General features: G+C 44.4%; 2 protein-coding genes across 8 annotated transcripts in view; both read left to right on the forward strand.

Annotated features, from left to right (window-relative positions):
* The window catches only part of LOC119176097 (COP9 signalosome complex subunit 8), an 80,195-nt gene extending 68,688 nt beyond the window's left edge, over positions 1-11,507 (forward strand). For 3 of the 7 annotated variants that reach the window (XM_075876917.1, XM_075876913.1, XM_075876914.1), the window contains exons 7-9: positions 9,502-9,618; positions 9,681-9,725; positions 11,352-11,507. In XM_075876917.1, coding sequence (XP_075733032.1) covers positions 9,502-9,618; positions 9,681-9,725; positions 11,352-11,431 — 242 coding nt within the window. In that variant the 3' untranslated portion in view covers positions 11,432-11,507. The remainder of the gene's footprint in view (positions 1-9,501; positions 9,619-9,680; positions 9,726-11,351) is intronic. The other 4 variants (XR_012886778.1, XM_075876919.1, XM_075876921.1 and 1 more) reach the window with 2 other exon arrangements.
* Positions 585-2,625, forward strand: LOC142775487 (THAP domain-containing protein 1-like). The gene is made up of 3 exons (XM_075876907.1): positions 585-1,228; positions 1,370-1,568; positions 2,218-2,625. Exons 1-3 carry the CDS (start codon positions 1,158-1,160, stop codon positions 2,623-2,625), a joined length of 678 nt encoding a protein of 225 aa, XP_075733022.1. The 5' UTR covers positions 585-1,157.
* Positions 11,508-12,250: the final 743 nt, after the last annotated feature.

The raw sequence follows: 12,250 nt of genomic DNA on the forward strand, positions 1-12,250 counted from the left end.
AGGAAAGGATCTACGATAATACTCGGGGTAGTTCTCTACTGTTTGAGGCCAGGACGGGAGTACTGCGAACCAAGACATATCGGGCCAAATACGAAGGGGTAGACACAGTATGCAGTGCGTGTGGAGAGGAAGAAGAAACTGCCGAACACTTGATAATGTTCTGTAAAGGGCTTCACCCTATAGTTCAGGATGATGGCGCAGAGTTTTTCAAAGCACTGGGATTTAGGGACAGCGAGGGCAAAATAGACTTCAAGCGGGTAGACTTAACTAGAAGGAGGTTATCTGATTGGTGGCTAAAGTCAAGGCACGAGTGAAAATTAAATCCTTCACTGCGAAGTACGAATCCTCAACTTCATTATTTAAAGGAAAAAAAAAAGATAAATGTAATGGTTAGTTCACTAAGTATTACGGCTAGGTGGCGTTAGCCGCCGCCCGATCTAAAGGGTACAGCCACATCCATCCATCCATCCATCCATCCATCCATAATCACTTAGAAATGTGGCAGCTTGGGCTAGTTGGTATGGCTTGACGATAGTTATAGCGCGAGAACAAAACGACGTCTCTTCCTTCTCTTTTCTGTGTCGTCGTTTTGTTCTCGCGCTATAACTATCGTCATACTATAATCACGGTAGCGGGCGGTACAAGCTATGCGTTTTTCATCTGCGGCCCATAGGGGCGCGTCAGTCGAGAGTTGGTCGAGACCTGAAACGGAACGCTGCTAATTCGGAGGCTATGCAAAGTGTTGCGTTGTTGCACCGTCCGCCACAAGTGACGCTAGCGACCGAGAACATTATAAAATAAAGAAGGGAAAGGGTGTGGCAGCCGTTTTTCTTTTCATGCTGCAGGCATCTTCTAGAGGAGGCATTGGCCAAAGGCACAAAGGTCAGCCAAAAAAGAGCTAGTTCCGGTGTGGACAGAAAATAACGTCGTGGTCACGTGTGTGGAGAAACCGAGACCTTAGACATAGCTTCCTAGATTTTTTCAAGGAGGATATAAAAACTTGCTGTAGTGGAAGCGACACCCGTCAGGTGACGCCAGCGGCAGCCATCTTGCCGGAGGCAGAAAGCGCGCTGCCGGTGTGTCGCCTCCACGCTTCGTTGCTGGTGCACGCTGTTCTCTTCAAAGTTTTCAATGAGTGCAAGTCTTGCTCTTGGATAATGGTTACCTCCTGCGTTGCCTACGGATGCACAAACAGGCTGAAGAAAGGTTCTGGCCTCACATTTCACCTGTAAGTACATGAAATTTAGCGTGTTCTACTCGCGGTCATTTCAGCCGCATTGTAGTTGCTTGCAGGCCCGCTCATGAAAGAGCAGCAAAATGGCATTGTGTGTACGTGTGCCGCAGTTGATTGTCGTATATTTCTTGACAGGTTTCCAAAGAATGCAGAAGTTCGGAGTCTTTGGGAGCGGGCAGTTCGCCGTGAAGGGTGGCGCGCTAAGGATGGAGGCCGCCTGTGCTCTGTACATTTCAGTCCTGAGTGCTTTGACCGCACTGGACAAACGACGCGACTGCGGGTGGGAGGTGTGCCCACGTCGTTTCCAGCTTTTCCGCCTCATCTGCAGAAACCTGTGAGTATTACTGCCATCGTTGGACTAGAAGCGTAATGCTTAGCGTGCATAACGCTTGTGGCGTTACGGCCGCTACATAATACTTGTTCCACGACATGTTGTTGCGGGTATACGTGGCATTGATTGCGTGCCGAGAATTGGTGGTACTGTGGAGGAGTAGCTGTAGTTTTAGCATATCGTTACCGTGTTTGCGTTACCGTTTACCGCATTACCGGACGCCGCCGGCGAAGGTGAAGTTACCGGTAATGGTAACTGCTTCACCTTCGCCTTAACTGGTGATCAAGATACATATTTATTTATTTATTACTGCTGACCTGTTTACCAGGTCTTAAGCAGGAATGGGCATACAGCAATGTTTACTACAAAAACATTATTGACATCCACAGCATACTGACAGTGGTTACAATTCAATACTTAAAGGCACATCCGGCGAATGGAAAGTTATGCCAGAGCGGGTGCATGTCCTTTTTGCTGGCATACAATGTCTCGTGCACGATTATGAAAAAGCTTGTTACTTAATACATTTATTATTTCTTCAAAGAAAATGTGTAGCTTAGTTGTACCCACATTATACGTGTGAGGTTTCATTTAGTTTTTGCACTTGCTGCCTTTTTAGCTCGTCTGAGAAAACGTATGCTTTCAAACCCAGGTCAAACAGAAGCGTCCCGACCCCAAGTCTCGAGATTTCCCGGCCCCGCCTGGTCCTGAGTGTTCTGGGTTGTGCGACCTGCCTGGAGCTGAAAATTTTCCTGAAGACTCGCCAACCAAACTGTTCTACAAAGACAAGGTCCTTTCCTCACAAGAAGAGATAACCCAGTTGAAGAAGAAGGTCAAAACACTGCAACAAACTAAACGAAGGCTGGTCAAGAGAAATGAAACCGCCCAAGAAATCATCAAAGAAATCAGAGAGCAAAAACTCTTGTCAGAAGAAGGCTCACATGTGTTTTCATCTGTTTTCTCGGATGACATTCAGCAACTACTTTGCAGGGTGGGCAATGAGCAGAAGGGCAAGTACCCACCTGAGCTGCGAGCATTTGCACTGACTTTGCATTTTTAGAGTCCAGCCGCGTACGAGTATGTACGATCCAAATTCAACGAAGCCCTCCCATCCCAGCGAACACTAAGGGGCTGGTACAAGTCGATTCAAGGAGCTCCTGGCTTCACAGCCGAAGCATTTGCTTTCCTTGAGAAGTTTGCGGAAGCACGTGATGAACCCTTCTACTGCGCTCTCATTGTAGACGACATGGCCATCAGGAAACACGTAGAGCTAGTTGGAGATAAGGTAGTAGGGTATGTTGACTTCGGAACTGGGCTTGACGATGACGGTCTTCCTGAAGCTGCAAATGCGTGTGTCTTCATGATCGTTGGAATCAACGTCAGATTTAAGATGCCAGTTTGATACTTCTTAATAGATTCACTCACAGGAGCAGAGAGGGCCGAGCTGGCCAAACAGTGCATTGAGAAGCTTGCGTCGGTGAAGGCTGAAGTAGTCTCTCTCACATTTGACGGAGCCTCGTCGAATTTCACTATGGCCAGGTGTTTAGGTGCTAAACTTCGTGTTGACTGTGAGCAAATTTCTTCAAGCTTTGTGAACCCAGCTGACGATGCTAAAAATGTTTACATTATCCTAGACGCCTGCCACATGATTAAGCTTATTCGCAATTCCTTGGCGAACTTAAGCTACATTGTTGATGCTGAAGGAAAGCACATAAAGTGGGCCTACATAGTGGCATTGGAGGCATTGCAGCGTTCTGAAGGGCTGTGGCTGGGCAACAAACTCACGAAAGTCCACGTGCAATGGGAAAAACAAAAGATGAAGGTGCGATATGCTGCGCAAGCATTGAGTTCCTCTGTGGCTGACGCCTTGGACTTCTGTGAAAATGTGCTGAAGCTACCCCAGTTCCGGGGCGCCAGTGCAACATCGAAGTTCGTGAGGGTCTTCGATCACCTGTTCGACCTTTTTAATTCTAGGAACCCTTTTGCAAGGTCGTACAAGGCTCCTCTGCGGAAGCAGAATGAAGCCTGCTGGAAGCCATTCTTTGCCTACACCCAAGCGTATATAAAGGGATTGAGAGATCCGGCTGGGCGGCCAGTTTTAGAAGGCTTGAAAAAAACTGGTTTTGTGGGCTTCTTGATCTGCATGGCGAGCACTGAAAAAATGTTCGACGAGCTTGTTGGCCAGGGTAAGCTGAAGTACTTGTTGACGCACAAACTGAGCCAGGATCATGCTGAGAACTTCTTCGGATCTGTTCGTGGCCGAGGTGGGTATAACAACAACAACCCAACCGCTGCTCAGTTCATGGCAGCATACAAGCGCTTGCTGGTGCAAACAGAAGTGACGTCTTCTAGCTCGAGAAACTGCACCAAAGACATGGTTTCCATCCTGAATGCCACTACTGTTGTCGCCCAGGTAGACGCAACAAGCGTGCTCACAGACATGCGCAGGTCCTCGATCTTGGAGCCTCACGATGACCACGACTAAACGCATCCTGAAAACCTTTCTGCCGTAGTTGTTGCGGTGGTGCCTTATATCGCAGGCTTTGTTGTACGCCAAGTGTGCAAGACAACAACATGCGAAGAGTGCATTGCAGCCCTGTACTGAGATGAGCTAGTTCCCCTAGTTGAGCAGAAAAACAGAGGTGGGCTTGTGTCCCCGTCCAAGGATGTCATTGGCTTGTGTGAAGCCGTTGAAAAGGGGCTGCGACGGCTACAGATTGAGTGTGGAACACTTCAAGCAGTTAACTCCCAGTCAAAGCACCTCGTTTTGGAAGTGCTACGACTGTCTGTAGAGGAAAAATGGTTTCAGAAGCTAGAGCAGCACATTCTTGACCTTGATCCCCTCGACAATCATATCTACAGCTTGTGCAAAAAAGTTGTGGAGCTGTATGTGAAAATCCGCATCCACCACATGACAAAAGAAAGAAACCGCGAGATCATCAAGGACAGGGTCAGGCCAGTTCTTTCAAGAATGATCATTTTCAAACATCAGTGAGTCTCCTCGCACTGCTCGTTTCGGCTATACTGTTCGCATATATTTTTAATGTTTGTGTGATTGTGTTTTTTCTGCCATTTTCGAGTTTCTCAAAGCGTTTTCGTAGGCCATTTCGCCGCCAAAAAGCAAAGAATAAATGCTTACAACCTGACACAACTGTTTTTATTGCTTTGAAGACGCGAGAAACTGCACCTGCTGCTTAGATAAGCGCGAGCGCAGCTGTATTCGGCTGTTTCTTGCCTCTGCCAAGATGGCCGCCGGCGGCTCGGCGCGGCTTCACCCCCTCCCATGGGTAAGCATAGGCGGCTTCCACTCCAGCAGGTTTTTATATCCTCCTTGGATTTTTTTTTGCCTGCTGGATGAGCGCGAAAAGCACGCCATCTATGACGGTGCTGCCTACGTAGGGGTAAGCATAGAGTTTCTCAAAATTAACTATTGTGGGAAACTCTATGGGGGCAAGGGTTTTTGTACTCGGCCTTTAAGATTGGCAATTTTGGCGTTTACTAATTTCGGAGGCTATGCCTTTTATTGAAGGGGTTGCCCGTTGATTGAGCGCAAAACGCCTGCCATCTATAACGGCGTCACTTACGTACGGTAAATTAAAATTACGTTGACGTCTTTTTAAAACATTACTACGTTATTTTTGTTGCATATTCATTTTTTCGAAAGCGCCTCCCTGCGCAACGTTTCTAGACTAGGTAAGTTGCAAAACTCCCCTCGTCAGACCACTCGGCACACGGCGCCGGGACAGCTTCCGGTTTGGTGTCACTGGTGGCGCAACAAGCTTCTGCTAGCAGACGAAAACGCGTAGTCGTCGTGGCAAGACGCCGTGGCGGCCGTTCTGAAAGAGCTTTGCCAACAGTATATTTTCGAGATTTTTTGTGCTGCCACAGAAACTTAATACTGCATATTATTAAGCTGTGTATGGCATAAATAGTATAATTATGGCTTTCTGAACAGCCCACAATAAACAATGCTTGATATATATAGCATAACATACACGAGTCGTTCGGCTAGTTGCTAGTTGGTGTACGTTCGCAATAGATTTTTACACGCGAAAAACCCAATTACAATGTCTTGCATCGTCTCTTGTGGCTGTGTTTTTCGTGCTGGAAAATAAATTACAACTATATGGCACAATCTCGTGGGTTTTGTCTGGTTATGTAAACAGCTTTTTTTTTTCATGTCACTCACATCCTTTAGCAATTCAGACAGTCGAAAAGCTACGCGTGCGGCCATTATCTTGAGCGTGTCCTTCCTCTGCTTCTTCTTGCGTTCCTCTAATGAAACTTATAACACAGCTTCAGCCAAAGCTTCGAGCAGAGACCGCACTTTGGGGTATCGGTGAGCCCTTCATAGTCATTACTCACGATTCTGCCTGCTGACGCACTGGAACAACATGAACACACTTTCAGCTTTTCTATGTCCCCCAGAAGTTCGGCCAATTGGGTAATGGTATCTGCATTGCCCGGCGACTTGGCCAAGTGATGGTGACGGCTGCTAATGGTGACTGTCATGTGTTCTGTGACGACAACACATTTCTGCACAAATGGCGCTTTTTTTAGCACTAGAAACACCACAAGAAGGCTTGCCTCGCCATTCCCAACAACTTTCCACCAGCACGCAGCAGGCAAACAAACGTCTTCTATGTCTTGAAGCAAAATGTCGCCACTAGTTGACGGCATGTCGGGACTTATTTCACTGTCTTAGAGCTCAGGGCTCGGAGATAGTTTATTCTTTTTCGCCGATGACATTCTGGAAAATACCCTACTCCTATCTGGCAGCTTTCGCTTCTTTGTCGCGGGGCCCTTTTCTAAGTAAGTTTTCTAAGTAATTATGATATCTTTTCAAATTTTCAAAATTATAAGGTCTCATGAAGTTTTGGGCTGCCTATCTTACCCTGAGGCCTGATTGTATACTTTGGTTATGCATTAAATCCTGTAAGGCATTGAAGCAAAAGAGCTCTTCAGAGTGGTTCATTATCGAATGAACTGCCCAGTAACAATGCCATTAGGAGATGAGCCTCACTGCCAGTGAGCATTGGCAAGCTCCTGCAAGCAGCATTCTTTCTCTATGTTTCTGCATGTACTGTAGCCAAAGAATAGCATTTACGTGACGAGCACTGCCTCAGGGCTTATTTTTGATAATTGAAAGAAGCTTCATGTCATAATCAGTGACGTTACAATCAGTGCATAGGACATGAGGCTTTAGTGTGGGCCTCTTGAAGCCAGTAGATATACAGCCACCTTCGCACGAAAAGCTCGTCTTGTTATGTTTAAAACTTTTACCATTTAAACTCTACTAAGCCATATTCAACTTTGTAAGCACAGTCACCACCCCATGGTTTCTGCATCATGCCCATTCGTTAGAATCCCTAAATTGTGAAGAATCCTGCAAAGTTAATTCTGGTAAGGGCACATGTGCCTACAGCAGTTTCACTCCCTCTTTTAATAATTGGCAGTGGAACTGACTCAATTATTATTAATCTTCTTCAGACCTGCTGAATGTAAAGATTTCCAGAACCCTTCTCAATGGCATGCCTCATATATCATATTGTGGTTTTGGCACGTAAGAGCCCAGAAATTAATATTAAATATTTATTATTATTATTAATAATAATGAGTCATTAATATTCAAAGTCAGGCTAACATCGGAAATTTCGTCTGCCAGTCATTCGTGACTGAAAATATGACAAGGGATTCGGCTTGTAGATGTGAAATATTAGCACATTACATCACCAGAAATCTTCATGCATGACTGGTATTGAGAATGTGAGCTTGAAGCGCCTCCGGTGCACTGCAGTATGGTCATTACATTACTTGAAGTGAAAGAAATCATAAAAGTAAAAATTATTACAGTTTTAATGCTTGTTTCACTTGACAATGGTCTCTCTTGTCTATAAGTATAGCCTCTATGTCACTCATATTTTATATCCTGAAAGCCAACTTAAGTAACACCTTGAGTCAGTCAGTTATACGAGTTGCGAAACTGCATTTTGAAATCTAGACGCGCAGTTGGCTCAATTTTTCAGGAGTTAGTGTACGTTGATGTCACCTGGGAGCAGAAAAATAACGTGTTTAATAGTGGACGAACGGTCAGCAGGTGGCGCGACAATCTTCTCACTCCAGACCGAAGGGGGGGGGGGGGGGGGTGGCAATGATGAGTCCGGATTCGTATACATGGTGCCTGGGGGGAGTTTCACAACTCATATGATTGAATGACTCTGAGTTACATTCAGTGCATTTGATCTCAATATCAGCATTGAAATTTGATTAATCAGTATATCGAATTGTGTGGAATTTCTTTTTCTAAAATATGAGTGTCCTATATATCAAGACACCCTACAGCTTTTTCACTAAGCAGCCACCTTCAAGTAGTTATATTTATAAAATATTTAATAAACCGTTAGTTCAATAGGCATCTGGATGTAACTTTAGGAGTGGCAAAGAATTTCCTTCTCGAGTTTGTCAGTGACGATAACAAGACCCCGACTCTCTTGGTATCCTTATTTAAAGCATTTGTATTGTAAAAAAAAGCAGCCTGCACAGTTAAACCCTCTTATAAAAGATAAGTCGGTACAAAAAACACCAACGTGCCTGCACTGAAATAAGGGTTCATAAAAAATATGTATATGGTGTACCCTGCTTATAAGAGACACCTCATTTAAGCAACAACAATTGCTGCCCAGTGCATGTTTCTTTAAAGAGGTACAACTTTATACATACAGGCTCATAAGAGCTTTTCAGCACAAGCATTTCATGTCTATTCTTTGTTTCTTGAAAGAGTACTGCCACGAACTTTGAAAATTTTCGGATTTCTGCTCTAAGTAAAAGCACCGGTATCGAGGACCCAGGAAAGAGTATTCTGGTGCCTGGAAACGCATTGACTATATTTTTAATGTCACTCTTTCTAAACCCACTTTCGGTTTCAATTTCGAAGGAGTGACTTCACAGCGACGTATCAAGTCAGGCTTCGTAGCGCCGGGACTGAGACATTCGCAGAAAATCATGACATACCAATGCAGCTCTATCGTCTGCTGGAAAGAGACTCTTGCGGGGGGGGGGGGGGGGCTCTGATGCTTGAGTTGCATCGCGATGTTTTGCAAAAGCAGCGTAGAGCATGAGCACAGCTTCTGGCTCCAAATATCACTTGTTGGCAGCGCGATGCTGAACTCAAGAAGGTACCGATGGTCCTGATTCGGTAGTAGTCGGGGCTGAAATGCCGCCAACTAATCCGGCATCGCTTGGCTGGCGTCCAGTCGCAGCTGCAATCCCGACGCACAAAATCTACCCCCACTTGTTTCACCGCTGGGTTGTTCGGGAACCTCTGCTTACTAACGTCGCCCCTGGTCTTGGAATCACAGCCTTTGACGGCATAAGAAGTGGGTGGCATCGTGAAACAGGGATGCGGCGATTGTAAAAACACTGATCGTAAAAATAGTGCGAGTGAAATCACTCTTGCATCCTTTCGCATACAACAAATGTGTCTCAGCGCTCTATCAAAGTCGATGTGACCACGAAGCGTCGCAGCAAAATGGACAGCGTTAGAGCACAACTATGAACGACACCGGTCGGCGACGCACCGCTGGACAGGCAGTCGAGAAGGTGCGCCGGTTGCGTTTTCTGCCATTTCATTTTTGGCGTTACCCCAACGCGCACGCATTTACATGACTTAACAATTTTCTGTGCCGGACGATAGAGCTGCCTTGCAGGAAGTGGGAAATGAAAACTTCAAAATTAGATTAAAATGTTTTATTCGTGTTTCCCGGTTCCGGTGTGGGGAGAACGTTAACACTACATTGCAAGGAAACGAAAAACGTCCGTCGTGCCACACCTCAAAATCGTGTCAGTACTCCTTTAAAGTAAACCTGTGTTGAATATTTTCAGCCTTTTTTTTCTTTAGCTAGTAGTTGATATGCGCAGTCTGTAAATTACATTGCAGAGCATACAAGACGGCGAGCCCTGATTCTGGTAGCCAAGGCATATTCCTCTATTTCCCTTGATGATGCCTCTTGCTTTCTGGGCATTCCCAAGCTTGAATTAGCTGATGGTAAGAAAGGTTAGTACGTTCATAAAAGTTCATTGTTGCACTTATATATTTTTTTTGCCTTCTTTCCGCAGTTGCGAGTTCATTGGGATGGTCCATTGATGCTACAAATGGCACTCGTAAGCATTTATGTTACTGTACATGAAAAAGCATATCTTAGAGCTTCCTTTTCTCTCTCCATCTCTGTTCTTTTGTTGTTGTTTTTCTTCATAATTGAGCTTGCTAGTTTCACTACTCAAGAGAAATTTAAAAAAAAGAGCCATTTGCCAAACTTTAATCTTTATCAAAAGAAGGACCATCCTGGCAAATTAACAATGTGAAAGATGCATGGACAAAAATAGAAGGGACTTCATAACAAGCATGCCCCGGTCTAGTGGCTGAAGTACTTGGCTGCTGACCCGCAGGTCGCGTGATCGAATCCCGGCTGCGGTGGCTGCATTTTCGATGGAGGCGGAAATGTTGTAGGCCCGTGTACTCTGATATGGGTGCACGTTAAAGAACCCCAGGTGGTGGAAATTTAGAGAGCCCTCCACTAGGCCATCTCTCATAATCATGTGGTGGTTTTCGGATGTTAAACCCCACTTATCAATCAATTATTAACGAGCATGCTCACTGCCTCCTTTTTTAATATTGGGAGTGACATTGGATTATGTAGAGCCCCACTGACACGTTTTTCACTGACCGTGAAGAAATAAAACACTGTAGGTAGGAAAAGATGAATCACAGTCAATAAAAATTTACTACAAAGTGTTTCTATATTATAAAAACAAATGCACGGAGCTTCCTTAGAAGTATTTTCTCATCATTCTAGGCTTTAGAAAGTTTTTCATGGAAGTCAGCTTTTTTCTTTTTTCATCTCTGTCAGAAACAGACCCTTTTTGAGCATGTGGATGACCTTAATTGTGTACATCCACATTAGCAGGACTGGACATCACTGAGATTGACAATTAATTTGCATTAGAAATACATGAATTAGTGACCTGGGAACTTGTGCCCCCCCCCCCCCTCTGCCTGTACCTCAGCATGTCCAGCATATCAGCAGTTTGCAACTTATAAGGGAAAAACATTGTAAGAATAGTATTCTGATGCACATGTGTATTTTAATGCTTTGCTCATGGTTTTTTGACACCAGATACAAGAAGCATGATATGCAGAAAAATTTGAGTGAGAAACATGAAATCGGAGCTCTACTGCTTGCGTTAAGAGATGTTACTTCACTGTGCAGCAAATAATGTGTCTAAACAGTGCCTTCCATGTACCAAATATCCGGGTTTATGAATGTAAAAGTTCAAAGCTCATCATATGCAGATTTTCGTTGCATGTACCTAATATTTTACATAAGTGACTACATTTTGGCTGTGGCTGTGGACAGCATTACATGCCATTTATGATGTTGAGTGCAGCATCCGCCATATTAGAGGACCTCAGATGGTTAAATCAAAGGCATGCCTCACGTCCATTTTGTGGTTTTCTCATGTAAATTCTTACAATTGACTTTATTATAGCAGCCGCAGTGAAAGTGCATAGCGAAATGACAGTACTTTAATAATGAATGGTCAAGTTGCGAGTAATGAAAGTACAAGTGTAAAGGCATGCTGGACTGGTGATACCATTAGCATTGTGTTTGTATAGGCCACATGTTTTCCATTTAGTAGCCCTAACGTATGACTGTGTATCTACAAACTGGAGAGTACTCATAATTATGATTTCTAACTGCTATTTTTTTACCTCTCTTTCCCTTTCAGTGGTCAGACATGAAGATTCAACGCCGAGTGAAGAACAGTTGGCTAAACTCACAGACTTTGTAGCCTTCCTAGAAAATTGAGTTTCGCTGCAGATTCGCTGTCTACTTCACAGAAGTTTATGTTATGTCGATTAAAACTTGTAGCGTTTTCAGATAATTAAGAGTTGCTGCAGGTTCGCCGCCCTCTGATTACAATGTTGGTTGGTTAAATGGTTGATTGATTGATTCATAGATATGTGGGTTATAACATTCCTAAACCTCCACGATAAACCTCCACATGATTATAAAAGATGCTTGTATACAGGTTTAAGAAAGTTGAAGTGCTAAATGTAGCCTTTCTAGAAAATTGAGCGTTGCTGCAAATTCGCAAACCACTGCATACTTGGGACATTAAATCCCACGAGTCGGTCAATTGACCCACTGCATACAAGTTTACAAAAGTTGAATCGAAAATTGTATCCTTCCTTGAAAATTGAGCGTTTCTGCAGATTGACAACCCACTGCATAGGCACCGCACACTCGTCAGAGGGAGCTGTGTTCTCACACTGCCCCTCTAGTGCTAATGGCCGACAACAAGGAAGATTTGCAGAGATTGGTGGACATCTGCGGTAATGAGGGAGATAGGTTAGATTTCATATTCATTAAGGGAAAATTGGCAGTGATGATTTTTAATGATAATGAAGGTAGTGAGCTTAGGATACAGGAGGTCATGCTAGAGATAACAGGTAAATACAAATATCTGGGCGTATGGATAAGCAATGGGACCGAGTACCTAAGACAACACGAAATATACGTAACGACTAAAGGTACCAGGAATGCAGCAGTGATGACAAATAGGGCATTGGAATTACAATAGGTATGATGTTGTGAGAGGAATATGGAAAGGGGTCATGGTTCCCG

The sequence above is a fragment of the Rhipicephalus microplus genome, chromosome X (assembly GCF_043290135.1).
Source record: "Rhipicephalus microplus isolate Deutch F79 chromosome X, USDA_Rmic, whole genome shotgun sequence".
In the NCBI taxonomy this organism is placed as follows: domain Eukaryota; kingdom Metazoa; phylum Arthropoda; class Arachnida; order Ixodida; family Ixodidae; genus Rhipicephalus; species Rhipicephalus microplus.

Coding starts and splice junctions, on each gene's coding strand:
- LOC142775487 (XM_075876907.1), top strand. CDS start 1,158: ATGGTTACCTCCTGCGTTGCCTACGGATGCACAAACAGGCTGAAGAAA. Junction 1,229..1,369: donor TCTGGCCTCACATTTCACCT/GTAAGTACATGA, acceptor ATTTCTTGACAG/GTTTCCAAAGAATGCAGAAG. Junction 1,569..2,217: donor CGCCTCATCTGCAGAAACCT/GTGAGTATTACT, acceptor TTTCAAACCCAG/GTCAAACAGAAGCGTCCCGA.